This window comes from Schistocerca gregaria, chromosome 1, assembly GCF_023897955.1.
Source record: "Schistocerca gregaria isolate iqSchGreg1 chromosome 1, iqSchGreg1.2, whole genome shotgun sequence".
NCBI classification, from domain to species: domain Eukaryota; kingdom Metazoa; phylum Arthropoda; class Insecta; order Orthoptera; family Acrididae; genus Schistocerca; species Schistocerca gregaria.
The window spans coordinates 589,205,034-589,221,876 of record NC_064920.1 but is presented as its reverse complement, the minus strand read 5'-3'; the positions used below and the strand labels follow the sequence as shown (position 1 = coordinate 589,221,876).

Genomic DNA, 16,843 nt, shown 5'->3' with positions numbered 1-16,843 from the left:
TGGAGAGCTGCATCAAACCAATCTCTGGACTGAAGACCACCACCACAACAACAACAACAACAACAACAACAACAACGAATGCACGACCTTTGCAATAGAATATGTTGTCCTCAGAACAACAGATGCTCAAAGTGACCTCCGTGCACATCCAAACATTGTGCAGCCCTCCTGATCATGCAGCTCTGGACTCTTCGTAGCAAAGCTGCGTCCACAGTAACAAGAACAGCATGAAAACATGCTACCAATTCTTCCACATTCATCAGCAGAATAGAGTACATGTGCTCCTTCAGGTTTCCCCACAGGAAGAAATCCAGGGGGTTTAGGTCAGGTGAACACATGCCATTTTCCTGGAAATGTTCTGTCCAAATACTGTCACACATTAATTCCACAGTGTGTAGGTGCAGAATCATGTTGGAACCATATCCTCTGTGGAACATGTAGTGGAACATCTTCCAGTGCATCAGGAAGATAGTTTGAGAACAATCCATGATACCTCTGTGCAGTCAAATGTCAGGTAATATGTAGGGGCCCCAAACTTCTGTCAACCAATATTCCAGCCCCGATGTTGATGCCAAAACGAACTCGATACCGACGGTCGCGGGTGACATGCAGGTTAACTTCACACCAATGGTGGGCATTGTACACATTGAAGACACCATCACGAGTGAATGCTGCTTCATCCCATCATATTACGGTGTTCATGAAGTCATTGTTGGCTTCCTGTTGTTGTTGGAACCATTCACAGAATTGCATCTGCTGATGGCGATATTCAGGATGCAGGTGTAGCATGAAAGAATAATGATAGGGGTTCAGCCCCTGCTCGTGCAGCACGTTAGCGATTGTGCATTGCGAGACATGCAGCTGCCTTGCTACACTACATGTGCTTTGCTGAGGTTCTTGGTGTATGACCTCCACAATAGCTTCCTCAGAAGCTGGAGTACGGCAAGTCTGTGGATGACCTCTGTAAAGTGATGGTGGAAGGAGAGAACCTGACTCCCAAAGGTGCAGCTACAGACGATGAAACAAATTTTTATCTGGATGGTGTTGATGATGATATCCAGCAGCATATTCACAAGCAGAAACACCAGCCTGATTATCAGATGCATCAAGGACCAGAAGCATACCCACATATTCATCGCTTGCATATGCCATATGTCTGCCACACTGGTTTAGAGGTTTGCAGTGAGGAAATTTGATACATGTACACATGTACATTGGAGTCTCTCAAGGGCATGTTACTCCACTCACAAGTAGTCCCCGTATGGTGGACAGCACATACAGTATAAACATGCTGTCAGTCCTGCGCACTGTTCCACCTAATGCAAATTACCCCTCTGACAGATACTGTATTGCATGATTCATCCCGACACCACTGTGAAATGTTCGGTTTCGAATTACACTGTTTCCCTAACAGTAATAGACATGATATTTACACAATTTCATTGATAGAATAATAATAGTAGTAATAATAATAATAATAATAATAATAATAATAATAATAATAATACACTGAGATACATACTGAAAAGCATGTGGTCACCAGACTCAGCATTGAAATACATAATTAGCGGGACCATGGTGATAACACGTACAAATAGTAACTAAGTAAGGACATTATTCGCAAAGCAAGTTGCTAGTCCTACTGGTAATGCAAGGCCGTAACAAAATGTATGGACCTTAACGAGGCAAGAACAATTGCTGGTACTAATCTATGAGACCATTGGAGGAGGGTGCAAATAAAATAGGTTTCGCATGTAGTAGATGAAGTGGTGCAAATAAATTCATGCCTACGACGTGCAAAGGACTTCTTTCAAAGCTGATCAATCTTATATTTCTACAATTGCAGTATGTTAGTGCAAATGTTTTCTAGAGGATCCGCTGCAAACACTGTTGAGAATTAAGATGCCAGATACCGCACCACCTGGACTTTTTTAAAAACACATATTCCTCAACCCAGGATCGAACCATCGACCTCCTGTGTGCTAAACCAAAACTCTATCCATTGCACCAACTGTACAGTACGACTAACATGTGCTGACAGCGGTAGTTACCATATATGAGGGTACAGTGTTTCCAGATATCCACTCTTTAACACCCTTTTTCTGCTGGATGTACTCACCAGACGAATTTTGTGAGATACTATTTTATTGCTGGCATGTGAGGAATTGCACTGTGAAGCCCGAGTGTGCGAATTTCGCTTCACTCTGTGTACTGTAGTGATGTCAGTTTACAAAATATTAACTTAGGTAGTACTTAAATGTGGCTACATGCTAACAATTCACAGACAATTTCATGTAACATAAAAGAATATTTAGTTTAATAACACATGTAAGAATTTAACACTTTTACACTAAATAAGTTACAAGTTCCAAAATAAAAATTCTTTTATGGAGGAGTAAAAACTAGTCATCCACCTACTATATATAAACTAGTCATCTATATGCTACATCAATACCCTGCAAAGCTGCCTTGTGGTGTGTAGAAGAGGACTTTGACAGCTTACTTCCAAATTTAGCATTGCTGTCTGTCATGTGTTTAATATCATTGGGAAAGTGGCAAAAGATTTTGGTAATGATACTATTTATCCTCTTCTGAGCTAAAGTCAGTTTTAATGAAGACTCATGGAGATCACTGCCTTCTTCTAGTATTGTAGCTATTGATGTTCTTATTCCTCCTGAACTCTAATGGGTTACATATAACAAACTTCAAGATATAAAATATGTACAGTGAGGCTGCAGTTAAAACACCTAACTTCCTTAAACAACTGTATAAAGATAATCGAAGGTGAGCACAATGTTTTATACTTATAACATGTTTTCATATAACAGAGGCATTATTTACTTAAAATGAGTTACTCCAGATCATAATTCCACATGACATCAATAAACAAAAACAATCAAAGAGTAGCATGGACAGCTGCATCAAACCAGTCCTGGACTGAAGACCACAACAACAAAATGTTAACATTTTGGTTTCTCTCTCTCTCTCTCTCTCTAAGGCTGCAATAATATGAAGTGCAAAATTAACTGAATTCAGTTGTTTAAGAAGCTCCAGGATGTGACGTGCCCCCCCCCCCCCCCCCCCCCCTACTCCCATCTCTCTCATTTAAATTCTTATCAGTACACGCCAAAAACTTGTTAAGATTACCTCTTGCTTACAAAATATAAAGAAACATTCCACATGGGAAAAATATATTAAAAACAAAGATTCCATGACTTACCAAGTGGGAAAGCGCCGGTAGATAGGCACAATAAAAAAAACACACACACAAAATTTCGAGCTTTCGCAACCGGCGGTTTCTTCGTCAGGAAAGGGGGAAGGTGAGGGAAAGATGAAAGGATGTGGGTTTCAAGGGAGAGGGTAAGGAGTCATTCCAATCCCGGTAGCGGAAAGACTTACCTTAGGGGGAAAAAAGGACACACACACACATATCCATCCACACATATACAGACACAAGCAGACATATTTAAAGGCACTGTGGATGGATATGTGTGTGTGTGTGTGTGTGTGTGTGTGTGTGTGTGTGTGTGTGTGTGTGTGTGTGTGTGTGTGTGCGCGCGCGCGAGTGTATACCTATCCTTTTTTCCCCCTAAGGTAAGTCTTTCCACTACCGGGATTGGAATGACTCCTTACCCTCTCCCTTAAAACCCACATCCTTTCATCTTTCCCTCACCTTCCCTCTTTCCTGACGAAGCAACCACTGGTTGCGAAAGCTCGAAATTTTGTGTGTGTGTGTTTGTGTGTTTTTTTATTGTGCCTATCTACCGGTGCTTTCCCGCTTAGAAAGTCATGGAATCTTTGTTTTTAATATATTTTTACCGTTTGCTTATTTACTTCTGATGATTCTTAAAATGTATCACTGGTGTGTGGATATGACTATGCTATATTTTCTCAAAATTGAGAGAGATCATTTGCATGAAATCTGTCAACAAATCTTTTAAATAAATATTTAAAATATGGTTTGTTTCTGTATATCTATTAGTACTGATTATAACACTTGGATAATCTGCAAAAAGAACTAATTCTAATGCTAAGTATTAAATGCAATGTCATTAATCTACATAAGAAATAACAGAGCATCCAATATTAAAACTTATGGATCTCAATTAATGCCACGCTTCCTCCCTGCTTCCCCTACCTAAAAAACCTGTCTTCAGCTGAAGAGTAATGAAGTAAAACTTCCTGCATTATTTTTGTACAGTATGACGTGATCCATTTGTTATGAGTACAATATATAACACAATACATACCCAGTGAAAGAATATGGCCCACATGCAGTTATATTGGTACTTAATGGACAATCTTCCATCACTATTTCAAAATCATTTCCTATCTCATTCCATTCTTCTTGCTTGAGTTCGGTAACTTCTTCCAGAAATGCCCTTGTTTTCTCATCACTAATGCTATGGCTTGAGTTTAATGGTGAAGTGTTCCGATCTACCACTTGAAAGACAGACAATAATTAATTTCTGGTACTGTGATTCATCAAATACAAAAGTGAGATAACAATAGAGGAATTTTTAAAGTAATAACTTTTAATGTAAGGTAGCAGCTATGCCTTTTCAGTCTTTTTCAGTCTCTGTAACATTACTGCCTCATCATCAAACCAATGAAAAAAAGAAAAAAAAAATAACAGAGACAGATACTGTATTACATATTTTCTTGTATACTGAAAATCAAATATTATGCACAGCATTCAACTGTAATAAAGGTGACACCACCTAGGCAATGAAATTTTTTTTAAAAATCACGTGAACAGTACAGACAGCTGTCAACTACTATATGTTCTTTTATTTTGGATGAGAACAATTTGGGGATATGTCAACACAAGTTGTTTAGACCATTTGGCATGTTTCAGGAAACAGGTGGTCAGTGTCGTCAAGGGTAGTCAGTTACCATCAGCAAGCTGATGCAGCTGCTGTAGAAGGAGATTCTGTTGATGCATATATGGGTTGCAAAAGTTTGTTGTATATACATTTGCATTATATGATGCAACAGAAATTAAGCATAAAAGTAAGTTATGAAATATCACATGCTTTGAGGTTATTTTATCTAGTTTATGTTCTTGACATGGTAATCAGTTTTAAGTAAGGGAAAATGGATGAAATGATGTGAAGTTTGGTGTTATGACATCAACACACACAAAAACAAAACTGATTCTATATACCTGATGGTTATAATTAAACTTTCCTGATTTAAAATGCTAATGCTATAATATGGAAACTAATTACTGTATGAGTACCAGTCTTGGTAGCATTCAAGGAAATGGGTCAATTCAGTTGATACACTTTTAATGTGCTGCTACAGTACATCATACCATTACATATCGGTACCATTACTGCTACAAAAGAGGCTCAATATGGTACCCATCAGTGTCCAGAGCAGTCTGAAAGTGCAGGATTAAATTCTGCAGAGCAGAACATAGCATGTCAATAGGTATGATGGCTACCTCTCTTGATATGCTGTGCTTCCAATCAGCACATGTGTGAATGTTCTCCTGGTAAAACCTGTCCTTCAGGTAGCCCCATAACCAGAAATCACAGGGAGTGGGCTCTTGTATGGGTACAATTTGAGAATGGTTCAAAACACCTTCCATACAGTGGACCATGGGATGTTTAATAATGCTGATTTGCTTTTTTTTTTATGCCAATGGCATAGTTCATTCAGAGTTTGTTCCCCCAGATCAAATGGCCAATCAAAATCTTTATTTGGAAGTTTGAAGAAGATTGCGCAACGATGTTAATAAAAAAAGACTTGATTTGTGGCAGACAAGAGGCTGGTTCTTCCACTACGACAACACACCAACACACACAGCCATCTCTGTTAGACAGTTTTTAGCTAAAAATGGCGTGGTTCTGCTGCCCCATGCACCTTACTCACCTGCCCTTGCTCCGTGTAACTTTTTCTTGTTTCCAAGCATGAAAAGGATAATGTGGATACCGATTTCACAACATGGAAGAAGTTTATATATAATAGAGGGAAACATTCCACATGGGAAAAATATATCTAAAAACAAAGATGATGTGACTTACCAAATGAAAGTGCTGGCAGGTCGATAGACACACAAACAAACAAACACAAACATACACACAAAATTCAAGCTTTCGCAACCAACTGTTGCTTCATCAGGAAAGAGGGAAGGAGAGGGAAAGACGAAAGGATGTGGGCTTTAAGGGAGAGGGTGCGAAGTCATTCGAAGCCCGGGAGCGGAAAGACTTACCTTAGGGGGGAAAAAAGGACAGGTATACACTCGCACACACACCCATATCCATCCACACATACACTGACACAAGCAGACATTTGTAAAGGCAAAGAGTTTTGGCAGAGATGTCAGCTGCTGGGTTGTTATTGAACACCTGCAGCCTAAGTATGGGTTGGCTGAGTCCAGTCTTTTTGGTGCATTTGACTGGTGATGGAGATTGGTGCTAAGGATTGATACACATCTTCTTCAACATTATCAATTGCCTCCTGATGTACTGGACTGACTTTCATGTCTGATATTTCTTACGTACATGGTCCAGCAGTTCTGGTTATCATTAAATGCTGTATCTCTTCACCTACTACCTGGCATATGAGAGAAGTGAGGTTGTGATTGTCTCCTGTAACAGCCACACAGATCACATTCTACAGCTGGTCATACTTGTTTCAGCCTATTCTTTTCTGAAGAATTTCCTTTATGTACTGACACCACTAAATGAATTCACTGACTGTTGTGACATCATTTACCAGAAGGGTTTGGTACATGAATTCTGCAGTTCCTTTCATCATGTGTGAGATTTTGTCAGTATGTGTCATATTTGGATTCACAATGTGGTCTAAATTTTTGATAGCGATTTAAAGCAAGAAGTAGATGTACAAACTTCCCACTTCTTTTATACAAGGTGATTTACTTGAGATTCACAGCCGATATTCTTTGCCGGCTAGCTGGCTGCTGGAAAACTCATTTGACTTTGTCTCCATAGAATGATGTTAGGTACGGGAATATTTAAACCTCTTTCTCTACTTGTGAAATACGTGGATACACTAACTTTACTTTTCATTAACTAACGGTATATTTGAACTCCATGCTGAATAAAATTCTTACTTTTACCATACATATATGACTTCCAGTAAGTCATTCACTCATCAGAAACAAGTTTAACTACATTTATAAAAGAGCTGGCTTAATAACCATGACTCTATTTCACATGAACTATAAAAAAAGGTCTTGCCTCTACCAAGGCTGGATGAGGAGTTTACAAGATTAATTTTTCAACTGTTCTTCTTTCACAAAACAATAGTCAATGACATAATAAGCACAGAGCTGCATAAAAACTCCATGGTTTTTCCTCTAAAACACCTAAGGATTGCCCAACAAGTACATGTCAGTGCCGTTCTACTGCCACGTATACTTTCTTCTCTCGACTGACTTTAAACCTGCACACACAAACATGTGACACACGGTAGGTAGGATTTTACCATCCCACACTCGTATCTAGAATATCATTTGTTCAAGACGGTAGAAGGCTGAATGGTTCTAGAATTTACACAGAAATTCTCGAGTCACTACAGTAGCATAGGCCCAAAACTTTTTGTGTGTAGGACTGTGTAATTCCCGCATAATGTTCAGCCCTGTTTTTCAGTTGTTGCTGATTGTTACCAAACACTTTCTTCAGTTTGGTCTGAAATTTAACCCAGCTACCGAACTTCTATTCAATGTTTTTGAACCACTGCTGAACTGTGATGTCCAAGTAAAAGTACACACTTAACAAAATGTTCATCTCAGACTTTCTGCATATTTTATAACTTGGTCAAATCCTTTTAGCCATTTTGTTCGGTTCAGATCCGCATACGAAAAAAATGCTGATGGATGACTGAAGCACAGCTGACTTACTGCTGGCTTGGAATCAATTGGTCTCAAGGATATGAGTACTAAAGGCATGATGTACTGGTTGTAGTCTGGTTCCTGTCTTTACTGACAACTAGAGTCACAATGATGTAGCTGGTTTGAAGTACCTTGCTCTCTTCACCAAATAATGTCACATCATAATCCACAAGCAATTCCAAATCTGGTGGTAGGGTCATCAATGATGTACCACACTTAGTCGTCGATGAAGTACCACACTTAGCACTGAAAGCAGGTAATTAAAGACACCAACATACATACAGGCAGAATAGAACTGAATTCCTGGATTGAGAGTGCTCTAACTAAATAAATATTCCAGTCTATACAAATATTGCAAACATAAGATATTTTAAGAACTTTCCAGAAGTGGTAAATACTAATAACATGATTCGTGGTGGTCAAGTTCAAACTGGTGATCCACAGCACTCCAGCCAGCGACACTAACTACTATGCCACACTCTATGCTCAACAGTTTGCAGCAGTAGTCTCACAGCACTATGAAATCAGTTTTCTTTTTCAATGAGTCAGAGCCAATACAGAGGAAACGAGGAGAACGGATAGCTAACATCTAGAATCAAAGTATCTTAAGCAATGCAGAGTACTATCTCTAATCAAGATTTAAAGGTAATATAACAAATAATACTGTAAAACGCGTCAATGTATTATCAAAACTTTAAAAAACATGAACAAATCTTAAAAACCATGCGCTATGCACAAAAAAATTACAAAATATCAGAGGCAAGGCAAAGGAAATGTAGACCATCATTCATCACAAAATAATTAATCACAATAAGACAAAGACATTTAACTCTCTGATGACTATGGCTGCAAGAAAAATTATGTTTGATTCAAATCATTGTCCTAAAAACTCAACTAATTCTTCCTAATAGTAGCTGCAGTACAAAGTGAAAAAAAAAAAAATAAACAATCAGAAACAGGTCCATTAGATTTACATGGACAGGCTATGCATACTTCATCAATAGGTATCACTCCTGTCAACTGAACCACCACAGGAACCACTAAAATCATTAAGTCACCCTTCTGGCTGTGAGGTTGGCAATGTCCAACACAAGGTAGTACACCTCTCACCTAGAATTGCCATCTTTGCAATCAGTCAAGGTGTATCTCCTGAAAGATTTAAATCCGTAGTAATGCCCACTTAGAAAAGAAAAGGCCCTCTAACTTATTATAAACACATTTCCATTCTTCCAATCTTATCAGGAATTTTTGAGGTAATGGCTTAATGCAGAATATTTGTGACCATATCAAAACCTTCTGCTCTGCTCATCACAAAATTTTACTTGTGTACTGCAACATTATGGCATTAAAGGAAGCCTTCTTGAATTGATGGAGTCATATCTTGACAACATACAACAGAGAGCTATATTAACAAATGATACCACATGAATAAAACTAAATACAGAGTGGGTAAACATTGAATATGGTGTCACATGATGTTTCGTACTTGGACCACACCTTTTCTGGAACAACATAAATGTTTACCAAAGAGATTGGAGACCGAGCGAGGTGGCGCAATGGTTAGACACTGGACTCGCATTCGGGAGGACGATGATTCAATCCCGCGTCCGGCCATCCTGATTTAGGTTTTCTGTGATTTCCCTAAATCGCTCCAGGCAAATGCCGGGATGGTTCCTTTCAAAGGGCATGGCTGAATTCCTTCCCTGTCCTTCCATAACCCAATGACACCGATGACCTTGTTGTCTGGTCTCTTTCCCCAAAAACAACCAACAAAGAGATTGGAGAACTCCTAAAAGCTGTCATGATTACTAATGAGACAACTATACTGATAAAAGGCCCCAACACACTCATACAAGAAACAGCTATGAGAACAGTGGAACATTCCTATACCTCGATCACAGAAAAACTTCCTTCTTCTTAAAAATATTGTAACTAGATGGTGTTTATGAAGCAATATTTCATGTATAGCCACCTCTAGTACTGATAAATTATAACTGATAATTACAAAAATAAAATGAAGCCTTGCAAATCTACACTGAAATAAAATTATAACATTTCTCATCTCTAAAGTCCAGATGATGCAATAGTTGATTATCTGCTCTAGCATGGTTCCTATGCAGCTGGGGAGGGTGATAGTGCAGTAACAATTACAATTTATGGAGGTACTGTAATGGGATGGTTCAGGCTGTCACTCAACGGTGTGTAGTTACTCATGCACCCACATCAGAATCTGTGCAGCCTGCCATGAACTGCCCGAATTGTGTTTTAGGCAGGTTATTTTATAATGGAGTGAGGAGGTAGATAGTAAATTATATCCAGTCATAATCATAGGCCTAATTTGTTACCTCCTGACTATCAGAATGGATGGTCGTGAATGGTAAGCATATCCTCAGGTATAACACTAACCTAATAACATTAACAATATTTACATAAATCCCATTATTGTCAATGATAACAGAGCTGTTAATGTAAAGTGGTTTCTCAACAGCCAATTACTAAAGTTGATATCATAACTCATGGACTAATTTTTAACATGATACAACAGAGACTAGCAGTACACAAAAGCACTGAAATAAACTCTTAAAAATAATGTGTCAGGCTGCAGTGTCAGGCCCAGCATGGACAATGAACCTGTGTGTGTGTGTGTGTGTGTGTGTGTGTGTGTGTGTATTTGTATTCCACCCTAGATTTTACAGCATTAGATTAAAGTCAACTATTATTTGGAAAAATAGTGTTACGTATGTGTTGAATTATATCATGTTTTTATTCATTTCTATTCTTATAAGTAAGCTACATCTCCCTCCAATGAACCACGCACCTTACCATTAGTGGGGAGGCTTGCGTGCCTCAGCGATACAGATAGCCATACCGTAGGTACAACTACAATGAAGGGGTATCTGTTGAGAAGCCAGACAAACATGTGGTTCCTGAACAGCGGCAGCAGCGTTTTCAGTAGTTGCAGGGGCAACAGTCTGGATGATTGACTGAGCTGGCTTTGTAACACTAACCAAAACGGCCTTACTGTTGTGGTACTGCGAACGGCTGAAAGCAAGGGGAAAACTACAGCCATAATTTTTCCCGAGGGCATGCAGCTTTACTGTATGGTTAAATGATGATGGCATCCTCTTGGGTAAAATACTCCGGGGATAAAATAGTTCCCCATGCGGATCTCTGGGTGGGGATTACCCAGGAGGGGGGGAAAAAAAAAAAAAAAAAAAAAAAAAAAAACTGGCGTTCTACGGATCGAAGTGTGGATTGTCAGATCCCTTAATCTGGCAGGTACGTTAGAAAATGTAAAAAGGGAAATAGATAGGTTAAAGTTAGATATAGTGGGAATTAGTGTAGTTCAGTGGCAGGAGGAACACGACATCTGGTCACGTAACTACAGGATTATAAATACAAAATCAAATAGGGGTAATGCAGGAGTAGGTTTAATAATGAATAATAAAATAGGAATGCAGGTAAGCTACTACAAACAGCATAGCGAACGCATTATTGTGGCCAAGATAGATACAAAGCCCACACCTACCGCCATAGTACAAGTTTATATGCCAACTAGCTCTGCAGATGATGAAGAGATAAAAGAAGTTATTCAGATAGTGAAGGGAGACGAAAATCATAAGTCATGGGTGACTGGAATTCAATGGTAGGAAAAGGAAGAGAAGGTAACGAAGTGGGTGAATATGGAATGGGGGCAAGGAATTAAAGAGGAAGCCGCCTGGTAGAATTTTGTACAGAGCATACCTTAATCATAGCTAACACTTGGTTCAAGAACCATGAAAGAAGGTTGTATATATGGAAGAGGCCTGGATAAACTGAAAGGTTTCAGATAGATTATATAATGGTAAGACAGAGATTGGGAACCAGGTTTTAAATAGTAAGGCATTTCCAGGGGCAGATGTGGACTCTGACCACAATCTACTGGTTATGACTGTAAATTAAAACTGAAGAAACTGCAAAAAGGTGGAAATTTAAGGAGATGGGACCTGGATAAACTGAAAGAACCAGAGGTTGCAGGGAGAGCATAAGGGAACAATTGACAGGAATGGGGGAAAGAAATACAGTAGAAGAAGAATGGGTAGCTTTGAGTGATGAAGTAGTGAAGGCAGCTGAGGATCAAGTAGGTAAAAGATCGAGGGCTAGTAGAAATCCTTGGGGACAAAAGATATATTGAATTTAACTGATGAAAGGAGAAAATATAAAAATGCAGTAAATGAAGCAGGCAAAAAGGAATACAAATGTCTCAAAAATGAGATCGACAGGAAGTGCAAAATGGCTAAGCAGGGATGGCTAGAGGACAAATGTAAGGATGTAGAGGCTTATCTCACTAGATGTAAGATAGATACTGCCTACAGGACAATTAGACACCTTTGGAGAAAAGAGAAACAGTTGTATGAATATCAAGAGCTCAGATGGAAACCCAGTTCTAAGCAAAGAAGGGAAAGCAGAAAGGTGGAAGAAATATATAAAGGGTCTATACAAGGGTGATGTACTTGAGGACAATATTATATAAATAGAAAAGGATGTAGATAAAGATGAAATGGGAGATACGATACTGTGTGAAGAGTTTGACAGAGCACTGAAAGATCTGAGTCAAAACAAGGCTCCAGGAGTAGACAACATTCCATCAGAACTACTGACAGCATTGGGAGAGCAAGACCTGACAAAACTCTACCACTTGGTGAGCAAGATGTATGAGACAGGCGAAACACCCTCAGACTTCAAGAAGAATATAATAATTTCAATCCCAAAAAAAGCAGGTGTTGATAGATGTGAAAATTACCGAACAATCAGTTTAATAAGTCACAGTTGCAAATTACTAGGATAAATTCTTTACAGATGAATGGAAAAACTGGTGGATGCTGACCTCGGGGAGGATCAGTTTGGATTCCGTAGAAATGTTGGAACACATGAGGCAATACTGACCCTATGACTTATCTTAGAAGATAAATTAAGGAAAGGCAAACCTACGTTTCTAGGATTTGTAGGCTTAGAGAAAGCTTTTGACAATGTTGTCTGGAATACTCTCTTTCAAATTCTGAAGGTGGCAGGGGTAAAATACAGAGAGCAAAAGGCTATTTACAATTTGTACAGAAACAAGATGGCAGTTATAAGAGTCGAGGGGCATGAAAGGGAAGCAGTGGTTGGGAAGGGAGTGAGACAGGGTTGTAGCCTATCCCCGATGTTATTCAATCTGTATACTGAGCAAGCAGTAAAGGAAACAAAAGAAAAATTCGAAGTAGGAATTAAAATCCACGGAGAAGAAATAAAAACTTTGAGGTCCACGATGATATTGTAATTCTGTCAGAGACAGCAAAGGACTTGGAAGAGCAGTTGAACGGAATGGATAGTGTCTTGAAAGGAGGATATAAGATGAATATCAATAAAGGCAAACGAGTATTATGGAATGTAGTCAAATTAAATTGGGTGATACGAGGGAATTAGATTAGGAAATGAGACACTTAAAGTAGTAAATGACTTTTGCTATTTAGGGTGTAAAATAACTGATGGTGGTCAAAGTAGAGAGTATATAAAATGTAGACAGTCAATGGCAAGGAAAGCATTTCTGAAGAAGAGATGTTTGTTAACATCGAGTTTAGATTTAAGTGTCAGGAAGTCGTTTCTGAAAGTACCTGCATGGAGTGTAGCCATGTAAGGAAGGGAAAAATGGACGATAAATAGTTTGCACAAGAAGAGAATGGAAACTTTTGAAATGTGGTGCTACAGAAGAATGCTGAAGATTAGATGGGTAGGTACTGAATATAATTGGGAAGAAGAGAGATTTGTGGCACAACTTGACTAGAAGAAGGGATCGGTTGGTAGGATATGTCCTGAGACATCAAGGGATCACCAATTTAGTATTGGAGGGCAGCGTGGAGGGTAAAAATCATAGAGGGAGATCAAGAGATGATTACACTAAGCAGATTCAGAAGGATGTATGTTGCAGTAGGTACTGGGAGATGAAGAAGCTTGCACAGGATAAAGTAGCACGGAGAGCTGCATCAAACCAGTCTCTGGACTGAAGACCAGAAGAACAACAACAAGCTATATGTAAACTGAATAGGTTGCAAAAACCAAAAACGATAATTTAATGAGTTACTTTGTGGCAAGAATAATGTTTTAATACATCTGTATGAAACAGAATAACATATACACTCTTCAATTTATTTATTCCTGTATCTTCACCCGTTTGTTTCTAGAAGTGGCAGCGTATGGACATATGCTTGGATCCATTATACTAGCACTGATAAAAAATGAGTATTTCAACCACCCCATTAAAAGTGTTATAAAAAGTTATTAGAAAGGCAAACTTTATTCGCACATTTACGACGTCTGTCCCTGTCTGTTCATCATTCCGCTCGCCGGCAAGATCCTGAATCAATAGGTTCTGAGCAGACAAGAAGAATTTACGTGAACAACAGGGGAGCGATTCTGCATCGACATGGTCACAATCAAGGCTTCACACTATGGATTTAATCTGAAGCAGTACAGAACACAAATTATGAATATTGACCTTGAATATATTCACATTGAAGGTCTGTTGATATTGGTATTGGTTAAAGGATTGTGTACAAATTCATGAATTACCTCCTAATTTCTTTCAACTATTTTTTTCCAATCAATTTTTCCAATTACTGTAGCAATTATTAATCATGATTGCCCCCACATATATATACCTGTTCATGTATCATTTATATCCAGAATAGGAAAGGTAATACGGGTTGTATACAAGGTGTATTTCACTGTAAGACACCCAAACCCTGAGTATGTAGCACATTCCTGAGATACAATCAGCCCAAAAAGTATTTTATACACTACGCATGCCAAAACAGAGCTACTTATGGTATACAATGTACCAGTATCAGTATATAAACTCCTGTTTCAGTATATAATATGCTGTACAGAAGTAGCAAAACAGAAAAAATATGGTTGAAATGGAGGCATAGCCAATGAAAATAATTTTTTTAATTAATAATTATAGGCTTAATAGATCCCACTCCAAAATTTCAAACTGTCCAGGACTACAAAGATAATATAGTATTACTTAAGGGGATCATTTAAATTGCATTAGTTTTAGATATAAATTACATTAGTTTCAGAATCCAACATGAGTTTCTCAGGTGATGTATTTTAGTGCTATATAATCACATTTAATGAAAATAATCAAGGGCAGCTGAAACATGGAACTTACCTTTCAAAACATGTTTCTTCTGTTCAGTATCTCTCTGCCTCCACGTAACAAACAACCCTCCCCAGAGACCATGGATAAATACAACATCAATTTTTGGTACATGCATGGTACGGACAGTAGGATGAAGGACATATATGCTGCGAGGAAATCTGCCATCTTCAAACTCTTCATCCAAATTGTACAGGGCCTTAACTGCAGGTGATGATATTTGAATATCTGGATCTCTAGACCATTGAGCTAGAATACCTATCCAACCTAAAATTAACAAATATGCAAAATTAAAACAGCCCCCATGTATGCACACATGAGCGAGAGAGAGAGAGAGAGAGAGAGAGAGAGAGAGAGAGAGAGAGAGCATAATCTCAGCAATAAGCAAAAATGTCACTTGAATTTCTTACCTGTATTTACTTTCAAATTTGACAGTTGATGGACAGAATAATTAGTATTAGAAAAACATTTATTTACATATGCTGGCTTTCTCAGGCTACAAAAACTATTAGAGTTGACACAGCTGAATAAGTAATAGTGAGTAAAAGACATTTAGTGCAAGTAACTATATTTGCACTTCCAGGTAAAATACATCGAAGACAACAATCAAGGAAGATTATATTACACACATGAAACTCAGAGTGTACAATAGCACCAGAGAGCACACACTCTGTCTTCAGGCCACGAGTGGCCCATCGGAGCACTGTGTCATCCTCAGATAAGGATGCGGATAGCACCAGAGAGGTCTATTATATTTCACATGCTGCACTTTGCCGCTGTCTCACACGAAATATATTGTTCACACAATTCCAACATTCTGCTTTGAATATATATTTTGTGGTTTGCCTTCACAAGATAAACCAAATAGTCCCACAATCTTTTCAAACTTCTCTTTGTCCAAAGGTTTTGTCAGAAGATCTGTCAACATGTCTTCTCTGCGCAGGTAGTCCACTGCGATGTTCTGTTGCTCAATGTGGTCCCAAATAAAATGGTGTCCTATATCATTATGTTCTGTCAAGGCACAAGTGACTTCAGTTTTTGCTAGGTTAATGGCTTCTATATTGTCACAGAAGATCGTTATAGGTTCCATGATTAAACTGGGTTCTGTTTCACATATTAATGTTCTTAGCCACAATGCTTCCAGTGTGGCACCATATAGTCGGCCTCTATGGTACTCAGTGCAACAGTTTTTTGCTTTTGACAGAACCATGAAATGAGGCCCACCATTAATTTAAAGCAGCAGAAAGTAGCGGAGTGCCTATCTCCCAATTCACTTGCCCAATCTGCATAGTTGTAGCCTTCCAGTTTTTCTTTACCTTCTCTATGGTATCTTAATTTGTGGTTTGAAGTTACCCTTAGATATCGAAATATCCTTTTCACAGCTTTCCAGTGCTTTTCCTTTGGGTCTCTCCAATATCTGCTCACTGTGTTGGTGGCAAAAGCATTGTCAGGTCATGACGTTTGAGACAAGTATAACAAACTCCCTGCTGCTTCTAAATATGGAACATTCTTATCACATTCCACATCTGTCTCATTTATATTTAGCATCACTCCTACATCCACTGGGGTAGTTATGGGTTTACAATCACTCATGCCAAATTTCTTTAAGATTTTTTCTGTATATAGTGATTGATTTATGCTCAATTCGTATCCCTCTTCATCATCAGTGATCTGCATACCAAAATAATGCTTAACTTCTCCCAAATCATGCACCTTAAACTTGGTTTGCAGCTGTTCTTAAAAATTCTCATTTGTCTTTCGTTTTCAGTCAGGATAAAGAAGTCATCCATCCATATTCC

The 16,843-nt window shown here is 38.5% G+C and overlaps 1 protein-coding gene across 5 annotated transcripts in view; it reads right to left on the bottom strand.

Moving 5' to 3' along the window:
* The window catches only part of LOC126357426 (protein SERAC1), a 252,691-nt gene that overhangs the window by 37,186 nt on the left and 198,662 nt on the right, over window positions 1-16,843 (bottom strand). For 3 of the 5 annotated variants that reach the window (XM_050007458.1, XM_050007460.1, XM_050007459.1), the window contains 2 exons: window positions 15,057-15,311; window positions 4,251-4,443 (listed from right to left, as the gene is read on the bottom strand). In XM_050007458.1, coding sequence (XP_049863415.1) covers window positions 4,251-4,443; window positions 15,057-15,311 — 448 coding nt within the window. Of the gene's footprint in view, window positions 1-4,250; window positions 4,444-10,687; window positions 10,907-15,056; window positions 15,312-16,843 lie in introns of all 5 variants that reach the window. The other 2 variants (XM_050007456.1, XM_050007457.1) reach the window with 1 other exon arrangement.